Genomic DNA, 22,832 nt, shown 5'->3' with positions numbered 1-22,832 from the left:
GCGACCTTGCTCCGACAGCCAATCCGCGGCCGGCTCGGCGCCGCCCGGGCCAATCGCAGGCGCGGCGGCGGGCGCGGGAGGCGGGACATGGCGCGCGCTGCGGGGTGAGGCGCTACCCGGCAGGCGCCGAGCCGGCAGCGGGCGGGGGAGCCGCCCCGCCCCGCCCCCCGTGGTCACGTGACCCGTGCCCTCCAATAGGGGCGGGACCCCGGGAGCGCTGCTGGGGGTGGGGAGTTCCGGTCCCGGTGCCACGGACACGTGGGTGTCGGTCTCATGGGCCAGGCAGCTAGCGAGCAGGGACACAGCCTCAAGCTGTGCCAGGGGAGGTTCAGGTTGAACATCAGGAGGCATTTGTTCACAAAAAGGGTGATGAAACGTTGGAATGGGCTGCCCAGGGAGGTGGTGGAGTCACCATCCTTGGAGGTGTTTAAGAAAGACTGGATGTGGCACTCATTGCCGTGGTCTAGTTGACAAGGTGGTGTTCGGTCACAGGCTGGACTCCATGATCTCAGCGGTCGTTTCCAGCCCCACTGATTCCGTGATTCTGAGGCGGTGGGGAACGGCAGCTGCCCTCCTTTGTCACTGCCGAGCCAGCGCTGCCGTGTCCGCCTGGAGCAGCGCCCGAGCGGTGGCTGGGGGGCTGTTCCTAGGATCTGCAGTCCCAGCGGTGGCTGCTGGCGCTGCCCGGCGGCTGCTGGCGGCTTGCGGCTCCCTGGGGTGCGACTGTCGGCTGCGGCAGCGCCGGTGGCTCCTTGGGTGGTGTCGGCTGTATCCCATTAAAACATTGTGGAAAGGACGGCCAGGACCGCTGCGGGAACCGGGTGGGAAGTCGGGATCGCTGTGGGGCAGAGGGGGCTGCGGGAAAGAGGGGAACTCGGGGACAGTTTCTTCGTGCTGAATTGATTTAAGGTTTACTTAGCGGGTGTTTTTAGCTTTAGAAACTTCACTGAAAACTTTACTCAAGCATTTCAAAATAGGGTGCGAGGGTGACGTGGAGGAAGCGGAAAACCTTTGTGACTTGGAGGGTATGGGGACCCAAACCGTTCTAAAGGATCAAGATGTTGAACCTGGTGCTGTTAGAGGTTTTTTTCAGCCTTAAAAATGTCTTGGTCCTATATTAAACCAAATTTGATTGTCGGTGTCTCATGGAGTGGGGAATACCCACTTCGGGTTCCAAACGAGGGGATAGGTACTCTCTGTCCATGCAGCATCAGGTGTGGTTCACACTACAGTGTTTTACAGTACACGCCACACTTTATTTCAGCAGTAAATTCAATTTCTGGCGGTAACCGTCTTTGGAGAAAAAAAAAAAAATCCAAACCAAATGGAGCTGCGCGGGGCGGTGTGTTTCTGGACTACAGCCCTCGGACTACACCTCCCAGCCTGTACCGCGCCCCCCCAGGAACAAAGCACTCCGCGGTTGGCGGAGAGTCTCGCTCGGCAGGCGCCAATCGCGCTGCGCGGTGTTGCGCGGTGCCGGGTCAGAGCGGGCTCCGGTGGGTGGTGCGGCCGCGCTCGTCCTGGTGCTCCCCCCGCCGCTCTCCGCAGGCCGCGCCGCCCCGCGGGACATGGGGGCGCGGGGCTGAGCTGCTAGCCCGCCCGGGGACGGCTTCTGCGACGGTACGGCTCTGCCGGGGAGGGGAACAGGCCGCGCCGGGAAGGGCCGTGAAGAGGCGGCGTGTGCGGCCCGAGATCCCCTCTGCTTTCCACATACATCCCGGAGCTCGCGTTGCCCGGTGGCTGCGGGGCTGAGTCTCCGCCGACCACGGGGCCTGAAAGCTGAGTCCCGGGGCCTGGTCCCAGCCGGGCTGAGGCCTCGGCCGCCTGGGGAGGGCTGGTAGCGGGGCTGTGGAGGTTCCTCTCCAGGGCCGCCCCGACGAGGGCACAGAGCGGAGGGGGAGAGCGGCAGAGAGCTAGAGCTGCGGTGCCTGGGTCAGGCTGTGATCTCAAAGCTACGAAGAGGAGACAGGAGCAGGCACCTGGCTCGCTGCTCTGCCGGACTCCTGTATGCTAGATAACTTACTATAAATTTTTAGACCACCTTATGTTTTTAATTAAAAAACTCCGGGAGGAGGGCAGGGGCGCGAGTTTTGATGGAAGTCGTTGTTGCAGGTCATGGAGAGGGGTGAGGATTTCAGGGGTCCGTGGAGCTGAGGTTTAGGAGAGATGGAGAAGGGTCTGGGGATAACACAGAATCACGTCATGGTTTGGGTTGGAAGGGGCCTTAAAGAGCATCTGGTTCCAGCCCCTCTCATCTGGTCAGGGACACCTTCCACTGGACCAGGTTGCTCAGAGCTCCATCCAACCTGGCCTTGAACACTTCTAGGAATGGGGCATCCACAGCTTCTCTGGGCAACCTGTTCCAGTTCATCACCACCCTTACAGCAATTTCTTCCAATATCTAATCCAAACCTACCCCCTTTCAGGTTAAAGGCATTACCCCTTGTCCTGTCACTATATGCCTTTGTAAAATGTGCCTCTCCATCTTTTTTGTAGCTCCTTTCAGATGAGTGTGGCCTAATGGAATAGGAGAGGGTAGAACAACTTGATTTTGTGGGGGGTGGTTTCAGAGGATTAGAAGGAAAAAGGCAAAATGTGATCAGGATGGAGAGAGTTGTAGGAATGATAGGGTGCTTGGGACACAGACCTGGAAGTCAGAGACTGATTAGCATCAGTTCCACACCTGACTTGATTTTTAAGTTTTGAATAAGTTCCTTTGTGTACTATGGAAAATAGTAAATAACACTCAACAGAGTTGCTTTGGGTTTGTTTGTTTGGTGGCTTTGTTTGCTGAGGTTTGTGGGTTTTTTGTGGGTTTTTTTGGTTTGTTTAGAGTTTTTGCCTTTGGCAACACAAACTTGTATTGGTTGAGCTGCTGTATCTCCCAGTTGATATCTTTTTGATTTCTGATAGTCAACAAAAATAGTCTGGCCAATAATCTTTGGCCTTGTACTTTTCATTCTAGCACTCTCTTTCCTGAAGTAGGAAGTGTTGACTTAGAGGTTAACAGCATTTTCTCTGTGAAAATGTCAGAAATTATCATAATCCAAATGCATGTTTCTGGTTCATTGTTTTTGACGATTTATGTTCCTCAGAGGCCGACCTTCAGTGAGGAAAAATTATGTAATGTTGGCAAATGATGTTAAAAGAATGTGATCACTTAAAAATTTTTTTTTGGGGAAAATGAGTGATTTAACAAATTAACAATATGTATTCACTCCCACTTTTGTGCCTTAAATCACTTGGCTGAGTTGGTACTGGCAACAACCAGGACTACAGTTAGCATTTAGTAGTTTCAGAGGCACAAAGAAGCTATTTTTTTTGCACCAAGATTTTAGCATTTCCTCTGAGCAAACCTATGCTTTTGTTGCCTGTTAAGTAGTTATTATTAAACAACTCTGAAATCTGATATTCTCAAGCTGACACGTGTCTCCTTTGAAATTGATCTGGTGGCTTGGACTTCGACTGGAGCAAGGCGTGACCTGCTTGCCCTCTTTTTATCGAGGGATACTCGTGAAAAGGAGGAAAAACAGCTCAAACCCAGCCTCTGAAGCCCTTTCTGCCTTTGAATGTATGGCTTTACACTAGTTGTTTGATATACAGATGAAGAAAAAAGCTTAATGTTTGCTGTTCTTGATGCACTGTTAATATTTTGTTGATTTTTGTGGTTCGTTTTTCTGTAAAATTTTTTGATTGCCAAAGCTACTCTGAAAATACTTAGATTTTACACGTTTACACAGAGGGATGTTTATAGACTTCTAGGGTGCCTTGTGAGAAAACTGGATTTATTGAAAAAATTTGTCACTAGTGTAATGAAAAAAAAACCAACACACAATACTCCCATGAAGATTGACTGGTCTGAAATGACATATAGAAAACAAATAAAAATCCTAATAACCAAATATACCTGTTGTCTGCATAGGAAGTTTAGATTTCCAGTTTATAAATTTCAAGGCCCACATCCTTACCAATTCCATCCACCTTCCATGAATTCAAGTCCTTGGGTTTTTTATATAATTTTGTTTAGAACAAATCAGTGCCTTTGTGCTTTTTCTTGTCTATGTTTTAATTGATGATAAATGTTATGGTAGTAGTAATAAATTTTTTTTCAGCAGATATTTTGTATGAATGGTGCAGAAAAGATGAATTCTGCTATGAGTGAGGAGCCTGATGCACTATCTGTGGTTAACCAACTCCGAGATCTAGCAGCTGATCCATTGAACAGACGGGCCATTGTTCAGGATCAAGGATGCTTGCCAGGTCTTATTCTGTTTTTGGACCATCCCAACCCTCCAGTTGTTCATTCAGCTTTACTAGTAAGTATTCTGGAGATAAATTTCTGTGTTGGTAGGGCATTTTTGAACTTTGTTAAATAAGTTGTTTAAAGAAGCAGTTTACAAACAAAGCTGTTTAAACAAGTAAAAATGTGAAAAATGATGCCTGGTTTTATGTTATGTTGATAGTCATTACATGTGTTTTTTTAAAAACCATGTATTTCAAAAATGACACATTGTTCCAGGGGATTTTTTAAAGATATTAATTTACTTTGCATTTTTTCCCTAATATAGCTATTTCACTTTTTGTGTGGAGGGAGGTAAGGACCCTTAAATCTCTTTCTTAAGATGAGGTCATAGAGCTTGGTAAATATGGATAGTGATTTGATACTCATAAAAACAAAATCCAATCATAGGATAACTTAGATTAGAAACAACCTCCTGAGGTGATGTAGTCCAATCCCATGCCCAAAATTAGGTGCACTCATATCACAGTTCATGGTTGATTGTGTCCACTTGATCTTAAGCACCTTGAAGGATGGAGATTCCATAACCTCTCTGGCACGCTGTTCCAGTGTTTGTGTTATTAAAAACAAACAAACCCCTCTCAAAACCAAAAGAACCAACCAACCCAAAATCCATCAATATCTAACAGAACTTGTTTCAGCTTTTGCCCATTTCTTCTCATTCTAAATCATAAATGCTGAAGTCCTGATTTCTTATCCTCAATTGTAGTATTAACTTAAAAAATGTATTTCTTGCTTAGAAATGGGAGAAATGAAAGTCAGAATTTAGTAATTTCAGGAGCTGAATTAGACTTCTAAGATTTTAAGTTACTGAAATTTATGTGGTGCTCTTTTTTTTCAATTATGTCATTATTGAATTGTAAAGAATGTGAAAGAACAAAAAGCTCTGGCTTTTACATGAAAGTTGTACATTATTCTTTATATCACTGGGACCTCTCTGTACCATAGTTCTTTTTTTTTCATTTGTTTTGCTTTCATAGTGGGTGTTGGTGGACTTCTTGAAATGACTTTAGTGACTCTGATTTCTTCTGGGTTAGGGGAAGGAGGTCCCATAAGCCAAGAAACCTGTGTCTTGCTAATTTTCTTTTAGGTTAGCCTTGCCATAGCATTTGGCAGAATATAATTTTCTTCAGTGGGAGAACTTAGAGTTGAGTTTATTGTTCTTGGGAGTGTGTTGCATTGGTTTTCTTCCCAGTGTAGTTTCCTTAGGCTGTGATCTTAACAGAAGGTCTTGTCTGGATGTCCCACTGTCTTTTTCCTTCCTTTATTATGTTGGACTTTGTATTCTCACTGCCCTGCATGAGATTCAGAAATCAGTCTCTCATCATGTTACAAAAATTAGTTCTACATAAAAGGACTGGCTTTGTCAAGAGTGATGAGGACTAATTCAGTTTGCAGTGTGGTTCCACAGCCCCTGATAGTACTCAAGTTGTGTTGAAAGGAAATCTCCTTGGGTGAGGATGGGAGGCAGATGGGTTGTTCCGTGTAGTGATAACCTAACAGTTAAGAATGGATTAAGAATCAGCATTTAGAGGAGACCAGGATGTGGCTGCAATGAGAAATTGATCAGTTTACTGTAAAAACACGTTCTGGTCTGCTACTCAGACTCCTTGTGCTCATGAGTTCTTGAACTGCTTAGGTTCTGAAGGTTTAAATATCTTTGCTGACAACTTTTTAGACTTCCTGTTTTGTATTTTTCCATTCTGAAAAGTCTTTTTGTTTTTGTAGTCATCCTGTTGGTCAAAAAGTGCTTCCATTTGAATGGGGATCATTAAACGTAATGATCTTCCATTAAATGTGTACCTAATAAAGGAGTGTGCTGCACTGACTTTAAATTTCTTCTCGTACTACTCAGTGGTTCCTGTATTTGAAATTGTAATGATCTATATGAATCGTAATAGTTCCATATTTAAATTTCTTGATGTGTTGTAGAACTTCTCAGGGAGGGTGTTTTTCTCCCCATGTGCAGTTTCAGCTCAGTTATTTTTTTGTATCTGATGAAGAAGTGATATATATTTTATATATATATTTCTAGTTTTCTCTAGTCTTGATTTCAGGAATTCTTTATGATACTCTTCAAATGCTAAAAGTTTTGAATGATTTAAATTTTAAAAATTAGAAGTAATGCAGGCAATACTACTTTTTTTTTTCCCCCTCTTGAATTTGGACTAAAATTTTATAGAATAGAAACCTGACGTTAAGGAACTACTTCAAAATTTTACATAAAACCCATCAAAGATATCTTTTTATTAAGATTGGCAACAGTGTATTTTGTATTAAAGTATGAAGGTAGTCCTCTTGATTATGATGATCTAACTTGTGAGCCTTAAAGCTAACATAGATAAGTGTTTAGCTGAACAGAAGCTGAGCCAAAGTTCATAAAAATAACCTTTCCTATACTTTCAGTATACTGGATTTAATAGGTGTAAATTATCTCACTTTACTGAAGGTTCAGACCTTTGTATCTCCCATGAGAGGCAGGAGGAATGGGAACTTCCTGGTGTTGAAAAGTTGGGTCAATTAAGTTGATCTCATGACTTTAGTCTTATTTTGGTGAAAGTTTCATTTGTGTGGTAAGAGTATGTAACAGATGGAGACTGCCTGCGTTGTGATTCAAAAAATTAGCTGTTAAGAGAATAGGTTTTTCTTTATCCAGCTGAGTTGCACCCTTACTAAATTGCCGGAACAGAGAGTAATAAAAATGAGAAACTTGTTACACCGGCAAGGATACATTTCGTAGCATGCAGGTTAGTTGAGAGCTATCATTCAGGTATTTCCTCATCGTTGAAAAGTCTGATAATAAATGGATTTAGAACATTTATAAGCTGCAACTTTTGATACTGGCCCACATCAGGAAATAACAAAAATCACATCTAAAGTTCTTATCATGCCAGACAGCAGCCAGAGTTTCTTGAAAGGCAATAAAATGGTCTTGTTAATTTTACCTAAAATGTGCTGAAGATGACTTGGAAAAAACAAACCCCGAAGATTAGTCCTCTATTTCTGAAGGAATTAAGGAGCATGTTATTTTTAAAGCAGTTACGGAGCAGTGTAACTACTACATGACTATACTAAACCTTGTGTCACAAACCCCATTTTATAAATCATTGCATTTGTGTGTTGCAGGATTTTTCAAGTGCAGTTCTTGTACCTACATCAGTAAAACACCTTTGGAGTCTCCTTCTATGCAAACTTTCTCAGCACAAACAAAATGTCTCATGGAAAGGAGGACTGACATTTTGATTGGAGGAATGTTATGTTAGGAGGATCATATGAATATACAGTTACTGACTGGGTCAACAGTGTAAAATTGTGCAAGGAATCTACCTTGAAAGTCAAGTAGACAAAACTTTGGGCAACAAATAAGTATAAATTCCCAATTTAGGTCACAGTAAGCTAAGAAGCTTGCTGCTGCTTGTATTCTTATTTCTGCGTGGAATGGTGAAATTTCAATTAGTCTTCAAAAGCTTATATGTGTGCTAGACCTCTTTCTGTGGACAGTAGGAACTTGGTGGTGGTGAGGTTTCTAATACTGGAGAAGTCCACAGAATTGATGGAAATCATTCTGGAAGCATCATGTATAAAAATTACGTTAGATCACAGGTCACATAAATGTTTATTGGAAGGGACTTCTGGAAGTCATTCACTTCAGTCTCCTGTTTGAATTGGGACTGTCACCAGCACTCAATCAGGTCAGTTGTAGCTTTGTCTCATTCATTCTGCAGTTCCACTAGGTCATCTGTTCCAGTGTTATACTACCTTCAGAGGAAAAAAGCTTTTTGTAATACCTGATTTGAACACAAGCTACAGTTTGTGGCTGCTCCCCTTTGTCTGTTGCTGTAGAGGAAAGTTGGGCTTTACCATCTTTATAAAGGCTTCTTGCATAGCTGTAGACAGCTGTTAGATTGTCCCTTAGGCTCTCAGCTGGTATAAGCAAACCCGGTCTCTCAACCTTTTCTCATAGCTTAGATATTCTGTGCTTTCTGTGTATTTGTAAGAATAAAATAATTTTTTGATGTTCATAGTAGGTGGTAATTCTTTCTCTTCCTACTAGAACTGCCTCTGTGACTGTTTTGCAGATGTGCACTGGCAGAAATGAATGATAACATACTGGATGTATTGCTGATCTGCTATGGTTCTCTTTCTTTTAGGCTCTCCGATATTTGGCTGAGTGCCGTGTCAACAGAGAAAAGATGAAAAGTGAATTGGGTATGATGCTCAGCTTACAGAATGTAATACAAAAGTAAGTTTACAATGGGCTGTTGGATCCAAACAGTGTAGACGTATCATTGTGATACAAAGTAAAATTTTGACTGAATTTGAATGCTGAGTTTCTAATATTTCCTTGTTGCAATCATGTGGCTGCAAGCAATTAATGATTTTTATTTTATACTATTTCAAAGTAGTCAGACCGTAGCCTACAAGAAATATTAAAGCCTACAAGAAATATTAAGGCCTGCAAGAAATATTAATTTGTAGGTCATTTGCCAAACAACTTTTCTTTGCCTTGTTACAAGATAACTAATTTTGTTCCTTTCCTTTAGGCTCTCTTACAATCCTTCTCATCATTGTGTAAGGTTGCCTTTCAGTAGTGCATTTAAAGAAATGGCTTGGTGTACTAGTTTGAAAACAAACTAGTGGGAGACACCAAGTCAGAATAACAATTTAATAGGGAAATAAAAGGAGGGGGAAAGAAAAACAAAAAAACCCAATAGAAGCGGATAACACTGGGTTAAACTGACAGAGTTAAGATACAACCTGGCACCCTGTTAGTCAGGGTGGTGGTGGTGGTCTGGTAGAATGGTGGCTGCAGTCCTCCCGAAGTGGCAATCCTGTAGGAAAAGGAAGGGTCTGCTCCTCCTCAGAAGGTCCAATGGTGACTGTGTAGCTCCTGTCCTCTGGAAATCCAGTGGAAAGGTCTCCTCTCTGGTTTTCAACCTCAGCTTATATCCACGCTGGGATGCTTGGTTCCTCCCTCTGGGTGGAGCATCTCACAATGGGGTAATGAGTCATAAGGCCAGGTGTTGATTGGGCTCATTAACAGATGATAGTCCAGAGGGAGTTATCTATGAGTCAGGCGGCAGGACAATGATGGGCCATCAACAGCAAGATGGTCTGGGGGGAGGAGGCAAGGAAACACTGCCCCACCTGATTTCAACGGCTGATGGGGATGGTAATAGAATACACTGCAACCCAGGACATTATCCACCCCTTATTCTATTACCATCTACATCATCCCAAATCAATACCTTCTTTAAACTCTACACACACATATGTATATATATATATATATATATATACAATGAAACCCTACGCACCGTTCTCACCTAAGATTAGGTCTCCTTGCGGTACACAATGGGTTTCCCCATCTTTTTGCATTACCCACCAAGTGCAACCAGGTCCTTGAGCAAAGACAATCCCACGGATGGGTTTGCCTTTGCCTGAGGCGGGATTGATCCAAACAGTCTTTCCTAAAATACCCCTCAGGTGTACCGCAGGGACTCTATCTCCATCCACTGTGTGCAAGGGTTCAGACTCGGCGGGACCAGCTCGATTGATGGACCCTCGGGTATTGACCATCCAGGTGGCCTTTGCTAAGTTCACTTCCCAATTTCTGAAGGTCCCCCCACCAAGTGCCTTCAGGGTGGTTTTAAGTAGTCCATTGCAGCGTTCAACTTTTCCGGCAGCTGGTGCATGATAAGGAATATGATATATCCATTCAATACCGTGTTCTCTGGCCCAGGTGTTGATGAGGCTGTTCTTAAAATGAGTCCCGTTGTCCGACTCGATCCTGTCAGGGGTGCCATGTCTCCACAGGACTTGCTTTTCCAGGCCCAGGATGGTGTTCCGGGCTGTAGCATGAGGTACAGGGTAGGTCTCCAGCCATCCAGTTGTCGCTTCAACCATGGTCAACACGTAGCGCTTGCCTTGGCGGGTTTGGGGAAGGGTGATGTAATCAACCTGCCAGGCTTCCCCATACCTGTACTTTGACCATCGTCCACCGTACCACAGAGGCTTCACCCGCTTGGCCTGTTTGATTGCAGCACAGGTCTCACAACTGTGGATGACCTGTGAGATGCTGTCCATGGAAAGGTCCACCCCTCGGTCACGGGCCCATCGGTATGTTGCATCTCTCCCCTGATGACCAGAGGCATCATGGGCCCAACGAGCTAGGAATAATTCTCCCTTGTGCTGCCAGTCCAGATCCACCTGAGATACTTTCACCTTGGCAGCTCGGTCCACCTGCTCGTTGTTGCGATGCTCTTCATTAGCCCGACTCTTGGGTACGTGCGCATCCACGTGTCGAACCTTCACGGTCAGCTTCTCTACTCGGGTGGCGATGTCCTGCCAAATCTCAGCGGCCCAGATGGGTTTCCCTCTGCGCTGCCAGTTGGCCTTTCTCCAGCGATCCAGCCATCCCCACAGAGCATTAGCTACCATCCACGAGTCGGTGTAGAGATAGAGCCTCGGCCACTTCTCTCGTTCAGCAATATCCAAAGCCAGCTGGACGGCTTTAAGCTCTGCAACCTGACTCGATCCACCTTGTCCCTCGGTAGCTTGTGCAACTCGTCGTGTGGGGCTCCATACTGCAGCTTTCCACTTTCGGTTAGCGCCTACAATTCGGCAGGAGCCATCAGTGAAGAGGGCATAACGTCTTTCAGTCTCCGGTAGCTCATTATATGGTGGGGCTTCCTCAGCACGAGTCACTTGCTCTTCCTCTTCTTCAGAAGATAATCCAAAAGTCTCACCTTCAGGCCAGTTTGTTATAATTTCTAGAATCCCAGGGCGATTCGGGTTTCCAATACGGGCACGCTGTGTGATGAGGGCGATCCATTTGCTCCATGTGGTGTCGGTGGCGTGATGCGTGGAAGGAACCTTTCCCTTGAACATCCAACCCAGCACCGGTAGTCGGGGTGCCAGAAGCAACTGTGCTTCAGTGCCAATTACCTCAGAGGCAGCTTGGACTCCTTCATAGGCTGCCAAGATTTCCTTCTCTGTGGGAGTGTAGTTGGCTTCAGACCCTCTGTAGCTTCGGCTCCAGAATCCCAGTGGTCGGCCACGAGTCTCACCAGGCACCTTCTGCCAGAGGCTCCAGGACAGACCATTGTTCCCGGCTGCAGAGTAGAGCACGTTCTTCACCTCTGGTCCTGTTCTGACTGGGCCAAGGGCTACCGCATGAGCGATTTCCTGCTTGATCTGGGCGAAGGCTTGCTGCTGTTCAGGGCCCCAGTGGAAATCATTCTTCTTGCGGGTAACCAGGTAGAGAGGACTCACGATCTGGCTGTACTCGGGAATGTGCATCCTCCAGAAACCTATGGCGCCTAGGAAAGCTTGTGTTTCCTTCTTGTTGGTCGGTGGAGACATCGCAGTGATCTTATTGATGACCTCAGTGGGAATCTGACGCCGTCCATCTTGCCACTTTACTCCCAGGAACTGGATCTCTTGAGCAGGTCCCTTGACTTTGCTCCTTTTGATGGCAAAGCCAGCTTCCAGGAGAATCTGGATGATTTTCTCTCCTTTCTCAAACACTTCCTTTGCTGTGTTTCCCCACACAATGATGTCATCGATGTATTGCAGATGTTCTGGAGCCTCACCCTTTTCCAATGCAGTCTGGATCAGTCCGTGGCAAATGGTGGGACTGTGCTTCCACCCCTGGGGCAGTCGATTCCAGGTGTATTGCACACCCTTCCAGGTAAAAGCAAACTGGGGCCTGCATTCTGCTGCCAAAGGAATGGAGAAAAAGGCATTGGCAATGTCAATAGTAGAGTACCACTTCGCTGCTTTGGACTCCAGCTCGTACTGAAGTTCCAACATGTCCGGCACAGCGGCGCTCAATGGTGGCGTGACCTCATTCAGGCCACGGTAGTCCACCGTCAGCCTCCATTCTCCACTGGACTTACGCACTGGCCATATAGGGCTGTTGAAAGGTGAATGGGCCTTGCTGACCACCCCTTGGCTCTCCAGTTTGCGAATCATCTCATGGATGGGAACCACAGAGTCTCTGTCGGTGCGATATTGCCGACGGTGCACTGTTGCTGTGGCGATTGGCACCTGTTGTTCTTCAACTCTCAGCAGTCCCACAGCAGAGGGGTCATCTGAGAGGCCAGGCAATGTACTCAGTTGTCTGATATCTTCTGTCTCCACAGCAGCTATCCCAAAAGCCCAACGATGTCCTTTTGGGTCCTTGAAATACCCATTTCTGAGATAGTCTATGCCGAGAATGCACGGGGCCTCCGGGCCCGTCACGATGGGGTGTTTCTGCCACTCGTTCCCAGTTAAACTCACTTCAGCTTCCAGTACAGTCAGCTGCTGGGATCCTCCTGTCACCCCAGAAATAGAAATGGGTTCTGCTCCCACATACCTTGATGGCATCAGAGTACATTGAGCACCGGTGTCAACCAAAGCCGTGTATTTTTGTGGGTCAGATGTGCCAGGCCATCGGACCCACACAGTCCAAAAGACCCGATTCTCCCTTTCCTCTACCTGGCTAGAGGCAGGGCCCCTCTATTCCTGGTCATGTTGCATGTTGCTCCCTTCCGGTGAATACGTTCCTGAGGTCCCTTCAAGAGGATCGGTCATATTATCATTCCGGTACCGTCTGGAGTTCTGTGTGCGAGAGACCGGAGCAATATTGACTCTAGATGCGCTTCTTGTGGTAGTTGTCCCTCTTTTTAGTTCACGTACCCGAGCTGCTAAGGAGGAGGTGGGTTTTCCATCCCACTTACTCATGTCTTCTCCATGTTCCTGAAGGAAAAACCAGAGGTTACCTCGTGGGGTGTATCCTCTCTCCCTGGTTGGGGGACGCCGGCTCCTAATGGCAGAGACTCTTGTTGGTTCTGGCGAGATCGGGTAAATCTCTTCCTTAAGTTCCTTTTTCAGTTTCTGATGGCCTTCTTCGATCAAGCTCCGGACTTGCTCAGCCAGCCTTGTTTCCACAGATGAGACATGAGTGCGAAATGGGGCTGTGACGGTGTCCTCGTAAATCCTCAGTTTGTTCACCAAGACACCCACCCTGTCCTCACCTTCCCTCCATTGCAGTGTTGCCAGGTAACGGGAGTATATCTCTGGTCCAAGGCGTGCGAACCTCAACCACATCTGTGATGTGCACTGGACACCATCTGGGCTCTTCGGAAATCTCTCATCTTCTGAGAAAATTATCTCCAGCACAGCCAATTCCCTCAGGCACCGGATACCTTGTTCCATTGTGCTCCATTTCCCTTGGTGCACCTGGAGGTCTTCTTTACAAAGGTACCTGTCCCTTACACTTGTAAGCAGTCGCCGCCAGAGGCTGAGAGTTTCTTGGGTTCTCCCGATCCCCTGGTCAATGACCACATCCCGGGACAGAGATCCCAGCTGCCTGGCCTCACTTCCGTCCAGAATGGTGTCATTGGCTGCAGCGTCCCAGATGCGGAGCAGCCAGGTCAGGATAGACTCGTTTGTCTGGCGGGTGAATTCCCTCCGCAGGTCTCGCAGCTCACCCAGGGATAGCGACCGAGTGATGATCTCTGGCTCTGCCTCTTCTGCTGGGTGCGAAGGTCCTGCTGCATCCTCGTCAGTCACTATGCGGACTGATTTGCTTTTTGATTTCTTCTTCTGAACGGGGGCAACTGCAATCGGTTTAGGCTGTTCTGGTTCAGTAACAGTTTGTGTGGAGATGCTGACAGCGCCTTTGGTTTTTTCCTCCTCTGCGTCAGTCTGCGTGGACATAGACGCTGCAGTCTTGCGTCTGGGTTCTTTCTCCTCTGCGTCAGTCTGCGTGGACATGGACGCTGTGGTCTTGTGTCTGGGTTCTTTCTCCTCTGCGTCAGTCTGCGTAGACATGGATGCTGCAGTCTTGCGTCTGGGTTCTTTCTCCTCTGCGTCAGTCTGCGTAGGGATGGATGCTGTCACTATGCTTTTGGTTCCTTTCTTCTTTGCGACAATCTGTGTAGACATTGTGCTTGTTGCTCGGCTCTTTTTTTTCCTCTCATCCTGGGGATGCTGTGCCATAGCTCTGATCCTAAGCATGGTGTACACAGTGCAGGTCATAGAGAAAAAAGAGAAGAGAACTGACAAGAAGATTATGCCATCCTTAACATCCACAGGGAACTCAATATTTTCAAAAACTGCTGTGTCCGGTCTGAAAGGCTGGAAAAAAGCATTCTTTAATCCTCCCCCCAGGGGCTGGGTATGATTGTTGAAGCCCCAGATGTAGCAGCCTAAAGTAGGACAAGCAGACAAAGTTGAGTATATATTCCGAATTATGTTCATTGTCTCGGAGGTTATCATGCAGTAGGCATAATAGACTAATAAAGCAAATTTTATACCATACCCTGGTCTACACAGGAGCATTGCAATCGGCAGATAGCTCCCCATGTGCGGAAAAATATAGAGAGCCAGGTACAAGACCCATGTAAGAATGTTGAACATCATAGTGAGTAGGTGGCTTCTACAATACGAAATTGTAATTCTGACTTTTCTCAGCAGCCAGCCCCACGTTGGGCGCCAAATTCTGTACTAGTTTGAAAACAAACTAGTGGGAGACACCAAGTCAGAATAACAATTTAATAGGGAAATAAAAGGAGGGGGAAAGAAAAACAAAAAAACCCAATAGAAGCGGATAACACTGGGTTAAACTGACAGAGTTAAGATACAACCTGGCACCCTGTTAGTCAGGGTGGTGGTGGTGGTCTGGTAGAATGGTGGCTGCAGTCCTCCCGAAGTGGCAATCCTGTAGGAAAAGGAAGGGTCTGCTCCTCCTCAGAAGGTCCAATGGTGACTGTGTAGCTCCTGTCCTCTGGAAATCCAGTGGAAAGGTCTCCTCTCTGGTTTTCAACCTCAGCTTATATCCACGCTGGGATGCTTGGTTCCTCCCTCTGGGTGGAGCATCTCACAATGGGGTAATGAGTCATAAGGCCAGGTGTTGATTGGGCTCATTAACAGATGATAGTCCAGAGGGAGTTATCTATGAGTCAGGCGGCAGGACAATGATGGGCCATCAACAGCAAGATGGTCTGGGGGGAGGAGGCAAGGAAACACTGCCCCACCTGATTTCAACGGCTGATGGGGATGGTAATAGAATACACTGCAACCCAGGACACTTGGCATCTGCTACATTTATTCTTTGAACCCACCTTTGGGTAGGGAATTTGTTTCAATGTAGTTTTAGAAGTATCTGTAGTTCTGTGTTGAGAAAACATCTTGCAGATGGAGTAGAAATTAATGAGGTTTGTAGTGGTCTCTGATATCTTTGTACAATGTGTCAAATGGGCTACGTCTCTTAAAATTTGTGGTTGTTGGATTTGTCAGGATTTCTAACTGTTGAGTCTTGAATACTGGAAGATGTCTGTGTACATGCACACTGGAGATGATGCACATGTGCACTTAATCAATAGAAATTGATGGGATGAACTAAGGTGAATCACTATTAAAAAAAAAAAACCAAACAGCCTCCTTCAAAGATTAGTCTGTCATAGCAAAAATTAACTTGCCATCAAACTGTCTGAAGGTGATTATTTTACACACAGTTTGTTAGTGCTCTGTTGGAGCTCTGGACTTTGCAGATGTGAGGAGCTGTTCCATGGGGGAGGAGAAAAGTCATGTTGTTGCATTGAGATGTCTCAGATGAATGTTTAAAACAAATATTTAGAAAAGGGTAAAACAAGTGAAATTGTGTATTAAATATTCAAGTGGAAAGGTTTTGAATTTTTTAGTATGTTAGTTGAACCTCTGTCACTTGTGCTGTAGGTTTACAAGTTTCTTTTAGAAAAAACCCAAGGCCAGACTTTGCTAGTTCCTTCATCCCACAGCCCTGCCAGTTCCTGACAGTGTGTCTTAGCATGGAATATTTAGGGGTTGGAATGGACCTTAAGGATCATCTAGTCCCTACCCGCTAGACCAGGTGGCTCAAGGCCTTATCCAGCCTGACTTTGAACACTCCCAGGATTGGGCACCCATGACCTCCCTGGGCAACCTGTTCCTGTGCCTAACCACCCTCACATAAAGAGTTTCTCCCTACTATCTAACCTCTTTCAATTTGAACCCACTGCTCCTTGTCCTATCGCTACAGCTCCTGATGAAGAGTCCCTCTCTGGCTTCCCTGTGGGCCCCTTCAGATACCGAAGGGTTTGCATTGAGGCCTCCATGCAACCTTCTCTTCTCCAGGCTGAACAGCCCCAACTCCCTCAGCCTGTCTGTGTAAGGGAGGTGCTCCAGTCCTCTTACCGACTTTGTGGCCCTCCTCTGGACTTGCACCAACATTTCTGTGTTCTTCTTGTGTTGGGGGCACTGGAACTGTGCTCAGCAGTTCAGGTGGGGTCTCACAAGAGCAGAGTAGAGGGGGAGAGTCACCTCCTTTGACCTGCTGGCCATGCTCCTTTTGATGCAGCCCATGATCAGGATTATTATTGGATATTACAGGATTGTTGTTGTATTTCCCTCTGTCTGACACTACTTGCCTGTACATGTGAACCTGAAGGAGGGGAAATTATGGTCTGTGCTCAAGTTCTGTGTGATCTAGGAAATATTACTACTGTTTACCTTTAAGTACTTCATTAACTGTGCTGAAGCTAAAGATGATTATGTATTGGCATGGAATTCAGCACTATGCCTGAATATCATCTTGTGGTTCACCAGTTACGCAAAACACAAGGATTTAAAACACGTCTTAAAAAGAAAAAGGAATGAAATTACTAAAATTCAGAAGAGGTGTCAATTTTAAAAAAATAATGAAATAATTATAACCTTTAAAATTATAAGTGTTCTAATATGATGTAGGGGGAGAAAAATGGAATTAAGTTTTAAAATGTTCACCTTTTCTAAGGACAAGCATAATTAAGTATAATATACAGAAGTCTTTGCTTGCTGCTTTTATAATAACAGTAAGACCTGAAACACTTAGGTAATTACAGAAGCATGTATTTCAAAAGAACTCACTTTTAGTATAGATAACATGTCTATTTAGAGTGCAGAGATATCCTGAAGAAGTTGTTGAGAGGGGACTGGTAGTTCGTTATCAGTCTCTGTAGCTTGCAAATATTACTTGGGAAACATTAAAGAATTTTATGAAAATCTCTTCAACAACGTTTTTTTGTAGGTTTCAATTGCAAGGGCCAAAAGAGCGAAGTTCAGATATGTGCAGAAAATGAGAGATAAGTCAATGAAAACTGGAAATCTTGTAGGTGTTTCTTTTTTTTCTTTTTCTAGAAAGCTCTTTGGCAACAATAAGAACATACGTTTGATTTGTATGCTTGTAACATTTGGAAAGTGTGATATCATGAAAATTTAAATACATAGCATCTTCAACCACAAGACTTTGTCATGTGCTTGTCAGGATTTTAGGTTTTAATGTTGACAGGAAATGCTGAAGTTAAGTTTTGTACTGCCTGCATAAATATGGAGAAAGATGGTAGAAAAGTGCTGAGAAGATAAGTGTAGACTTTTTTTAATCACATAACCCAATGGTTTTGGACTGTGGGTTTTTTTGTTAGAAAGTCTGTAGGGCAGAAAACAAGGTCTCCTAGTGTCTTTGATTTGCTTTACAAAATGCAGATTCTAGCTTTTAATTGATTTCAGTTTACCAGAAGATATTGTAGTCTGTTGAACTGAAATGAAATGTTTATAGATGCTTTGGTCTAAATGACTTCATGCTCTCTGTTCCTGTGTACTTTCCAGAATCTGTGTGTTTAACTCATTGCTCTACCTAAAATACTTTTTTATTATTTTCAGAATTTAATTTGGGATTAATTTTGTTTTTGGTAATGTGTTACAAAAATGCAAACAAATCATGCAAAAAAAGATAGGAACTTCTGTCAGAATTCTGCTTTTCCAGTTACTGTTTCTTTCTTTCAAGCGAGACAGAACTCAGCACCTTCTGGACCAGAAGTTGTAGTCACTGGCTTTTTGCTCCTGACAGATGAGGCACATCCTGTCATCTGAGTAGTTCTTTTTCACCAAGAATTTTTCAACTCTCATTGTCCACTTCATTTTCTTACTTAACTAAGTAACATTGAGTGGCTTTCCCTGTTCAGTACTGATTTATAACAAATGATATTCTGCCACTGATAAAGCTGCGGTATGTCTTCTTGAAGCAATGAATGGAGCACAGGCAAATCACAAACTGGATATTTGTCATATTTCAAATGTAAGTTTATGTTCAGCAGTGCTGAACTGATACTGTGCTAGGAAGTTGAGGTTTTTTAGAATTCCATTTCTCTTTTGCTTTCAGTTATGCAAATCCTGAAATTTGAGGGCTTTTCTCATCATGTGTATTTTTATAAGCCTTGGAGGTCTCTCTGTTAGAGACCTCAATTTCACATATGGAATTTCTTCTCATAACGTATGTGCAGCTAACAAGTGTAACACATCTTTAAATGATCAATGCCATCAACTGGAAAGTAGTTGGAATTGGTTTTCTACTGAGGACTTCTTGTAGTAGTACACGGGAGCCTCAGGCACAAGCCCCAACCCTTTTGTTGCAAGTAATACACAACCAATGGAAAAAGAATATACCACTTACTAAAACTCAGTATCATGATGGTAAAGTACTGTTTCCTTCATGAAGACTACTGAGGATGAGAGTTGAAATTGAGTACCACCTGTTTATCCAATCATAGAATCATAGAATGGTCTGGGTTGGTAGGGACCTTACAGAGCATCTACTTCCAGCCCCACTACTCTGGGCAAGGACATCTTCCACTAGACCAGGTTGCTCAGAGCACTTCGAGGGATGGGGCATCCACAGCTTCTATAGGCAACCTGCTCCAGTGCCTCACCACCCTCACAGTAAAGAATTTCTCCTGTGCTAGGGACCTCAATGATAAGCAGTAAATTGCACTGTATCATGAAGAATGGGTAGGAAATATTTGAGACATCTGAGTTTGACAGTTCTTTGAGGTACTTTCATGTCTCCTTCCATGGCTTATTGGTACTCTAGTATTATCTGATTAACTTTTTGGTATTTTGCTTATTATAAGTGTCAAAGCTCAGTTATGAAAATCATGTTGCTGCTCAAAACTGATGTCTGGCTGACTCCTTAGTTGATACTATACTTAAGGAATAAAGGATAGATTTCAGGTTCACTGTGACTGATTTTCAAGGTGTATGAACACTAGATTTTTGCTAACAGAAGAGTAACAAATTTTAAATGTAGATCCTGGAAGTTAGAGGTTCTTGGGAGAAGTATGGAATGTCAGTTCTGAGGAGTACGGAATAAAAATTGGAAGGCAGTGAGATGTTTTTATATTTAGGATTTTTTTTTTTCTGACTGAACTTGATTTGGAACACATGACTTTCTAAGCTTCTTCATGTGAAAGGCTTTATATACCTTCACATTTTCTAGGACATATGAAAAGCTGTTTCAACTTTCATGAAATACTTCAAAACATTTTTCAAGTATAAAAATTTCTGGTTCTCTGTTCTTTACTTGCTGCTTTTTTCTTCAGCAAGGAAGATTTTTTTTTCTTATGTTCATCTACATCTGCTTATTTTTAAGCAAAACTTGATGCATTTTTCCATGTTATAAGCTAGGAGTAAGCAACTATGCTGGAGAGATATCAGACCTTTAAAATCTCTACCTGCAGGTTTCTAAACTTCTCTGGTTTTTTTAATGGCTGATACTACAAAGATGTTACACTCCCTTGTCATGTGTATGTGGAGAAGTGTTTGCATAAATAGGTAAAAAAGAGAGGAGAGATTGAAGCTCTTTGGATACTGATGTTTCGTTGTATTCCAGGAGTCATCAGCAGAAAAAACTGGTTTAGTTGCTGGCTTTATGAGTTGTATAGAGAACTTAATGGGTCCATATGGACTTTCTAAAATGTTATTAGCAGCTTCTAGAATTAAAATTAATTAGGATTTATTGCCTACAAGGAAATACACTAATTTGTGTTCAGAGTGAAAGTGTCTTTTGATGGACAATAAAGGTCAAAGTTCATAATTTTTCATAATCTTTATGAGCAGCATAATGGTACTGTTTCAATGTAACTAGTATGTATTTAAAAAAACACTGATGAAGAGTCAATATACTAAATAGCTCTTATTATGGAACGACAAATTACTGAGAGTAAAATTCCAATTACTTAGCTAAAAGAGCTTTTCAAGATAGCCTTCCTTTGCCAGGTTGTCAGATTTAACAAGCTGAACTAAATCCAGTGCATTAATCAGCTCTTCCAATTTATTACTTGCCTAAGAAGATTAGGGCAATTAATATGTGTTTAATTAGAGTCCATTGCAGATCTGGTAAAATACATGCAGTCTATAATTGCTGACTTCTTACTCAATTCTAATTTTTGGTAGTCTTAATTACCTGCACTTTTTGAATATTTAATTATTTGTCGAAACCAGCAAAGTTTAAATTTATGATTTATTATGACCAAAAAAAAAAAAAGGCAAAAGCCAAGTATCTCAGATAGTATTTGTTGAAATTAAAATAGGGATATAGCATCACAATAGTTTTATCTTTTTTTTTGTTGTGTGGCATACTATTTTTTTCTTCTTTGTGAGAGGATGAATGGTTGGGGAAAGACAGGGCAAAGGCCATATATTAATTAGCAAGAAGGCAAGCTATGTATTTCAAGGGATATCTGATGATTAAAGGCATGTTGCCATATAACTAGCTTCAAGATAATACTTTGGGAGAAATTACAGCTAAAACACTCTGTAAACATCTTACATTTAATGCATTTATATTATTAATTGCAATACTTAAATTCTGATCTGCAAAGGAGAAGGAAACAGCTTTTTATAGACTATAGAGATTTTATTTTTCTCTACCTGAATCACTTAGTAATGCTGCTTTTGTAATCCTGGCATGGTTTTTTAACACGTCAGAATTGAGAAACAGTTGAGATTGGGTAATGGGAAGCATGATTCTGTTGCATGATTGTTTTTGAACTCTACAGTACTTATGATTCTGCACTGAGAAGTGTTTTTGGAGAAAAATATGATTATCCTAGGTCATAGATTTTCATGTGAGCAGTAGGTTTCAAAAACTTTGGTTTTAGGTATTATTTCCAAATTGTAGTGTATCACCTGGAGGAAGAGTAGTACAAACATATCTGTCTGCTCCATGTTAACTTTCCCGGCCTTTGCTTTCCTGTTATTTTTCCTGAGAAAATGACACCCTTGGTTGCTGGTGTATCTGTGGGCTGTGGGGATCCAGTGTATTTATTGCTGAAGCAATGTGCTTGTTAATAATAGAAGGTCACAGCAGGGAGACGCCTGCAGGCTGTTCTATTCAGCATTGTTAAGCAAAGTAGCTTAATATGCCCCTCTCTCCTAGATACCCTGAGTTTCTTCAAAGAATGTTTTTATTGTATATTTTCTAAATGTTACAGGTATTGGAAATAGATTGTTTCTTGAAGTTATTTTTGAGAAAGACTCCTCTGCCCTCTTCCCCCCAAACAAAACAATGAAATATTACGAAATGTAGGAGACACCTGTATGTCCTCTTTAAATACACCACATTATTTATTCTAAATAACTGAAAGCTCCTTTTGTCTGTCAAAGGCTTTCTGGTAGTTGAAGGAGGTTATCTGGGGGAGAGGGTTTGATGTAGTGAGCTACCTCAGTTAGTTAGGCATGTTCTCAGTACAAGTTCCTTCTCTTTTTCTTTATGGATCATGGCAAACCAACAGAATTTCAGACTTTGGTTCAGCAGTCTTTGGTTCCTCTAGTGTATTTCAGTGTTAGTAACCATATATAGGAAGTTATGATCTCAACATAGAGGTGCAGGCACAGGGACAAATGATAACAAATAAAACACAAAAAGCATTAGTTAAAATCCTAGTGTTATAATATTGCTGTTAACCTAGACTTTAGTCATGATGTAATAGGCATTCTGGGAGAATCTTATGGCTGCTGTGAGGTAAGAAAATAAGGTTTGAAGTCTTGGAAAGATGGATGTCATTTGTAATACTAGTCAAAGACTGGATCATTGGCAATTCAAATGTAACTAGTAATTTACATGTTGAAGTACTACTGTGAGTTTATATTTTGGGTAATAGAAATTAGCAGTTATGTAAATACTGTTCTAAAGGTTTGTTATGAGAGGTACAATTTAGGTTAAGCTCACTGTTTGTGTGTGTAGAATTGATTGCAAAAAAATACAAAAGCATGACCCAATGGAAGGTCTGCTCTGTGCCCTACAACAGGGACTTTTTGATGCTAGTGGGGTTTTTTTTGGGTTTTTGTTTATCTCAGGACCTCTCTAGTCCAAGAGACATTACACAGTCATTATTTCTACTTGCATGTAACTTGCTTAGTGAGTTCTATATGATCAGTACTGTTTCTATACTCAACAGTTTAGGTGTTTGTTAATCTCTGGTTTTGGATTTTCTGTGTGCTATTGTGCTATTATATTTTTCATTCTGTTGTGTGTGTAATTCCTCCTACAATATTTTTGACTGCAGTCAGAAATACAGTTTAGTTTTGCTCTTTGTTCTCCAAGCTACTGCTTTTACCTCACAATGTTCAACTTGGTGTCTGGCATTTCTGTCAGGACTGTTGGTTGTGCAGCTTTACATTGCCTGATGTCTGTCTCAGTTTAATCCAG

General features: G+C 43.2%; 1 protein-coding gene across 2 annotated transcripts in view; it reads left to right on the top strand.

Annotated features, from left to right (window-relative positions):
* Positions 1–1,486: 1,486 nt before the first annotated feature.
* The window catches only part of ARMC1 (armadillo repeat containing 1), a 40,698-nt gene continuing 19,352 nt past the window's right edge, over positions 1,487–22,832 (top strand). The window contains exons 1-3 of one of the 2 annotated variants that reach the window (XM_082282349.1): positions 1,487–1,620; positions 4,116–4,316; positions 8,452–8,543. In XM_082282349.1, the coding sequence (XP_082138475.1) occupies positions 4,125–4,316; positions 8,452–8,543 (284 nt within the window). In that variant the 5' untranslated portion in view covers positions 1,487–1,620; positions 4,116–4,124. Of the gene's footprint in view, positions 1,621–4,112; positions 4,317–8,451; positions 8,544–22,832 lie in introns of both variants that reach the window. The other variant, XM_082282350.1, reaches the window with a different exon arrangement.

This window comes from Coloeus monedula, assembly GCF_965178545.1.
Source record: "Coloeus monedula genome assembly, chromosome: 1".
Lineage (NCBI taxonomy): Eukaryota > Metazoa > Chordata > Aves > Passeriformes > Corvidae > Coloeus > Coloeus monedula.
Note: the sequence above shows the minus strand (reverse complement) of the source record. Positions and strands in the feature narration are given on the sequence as shown.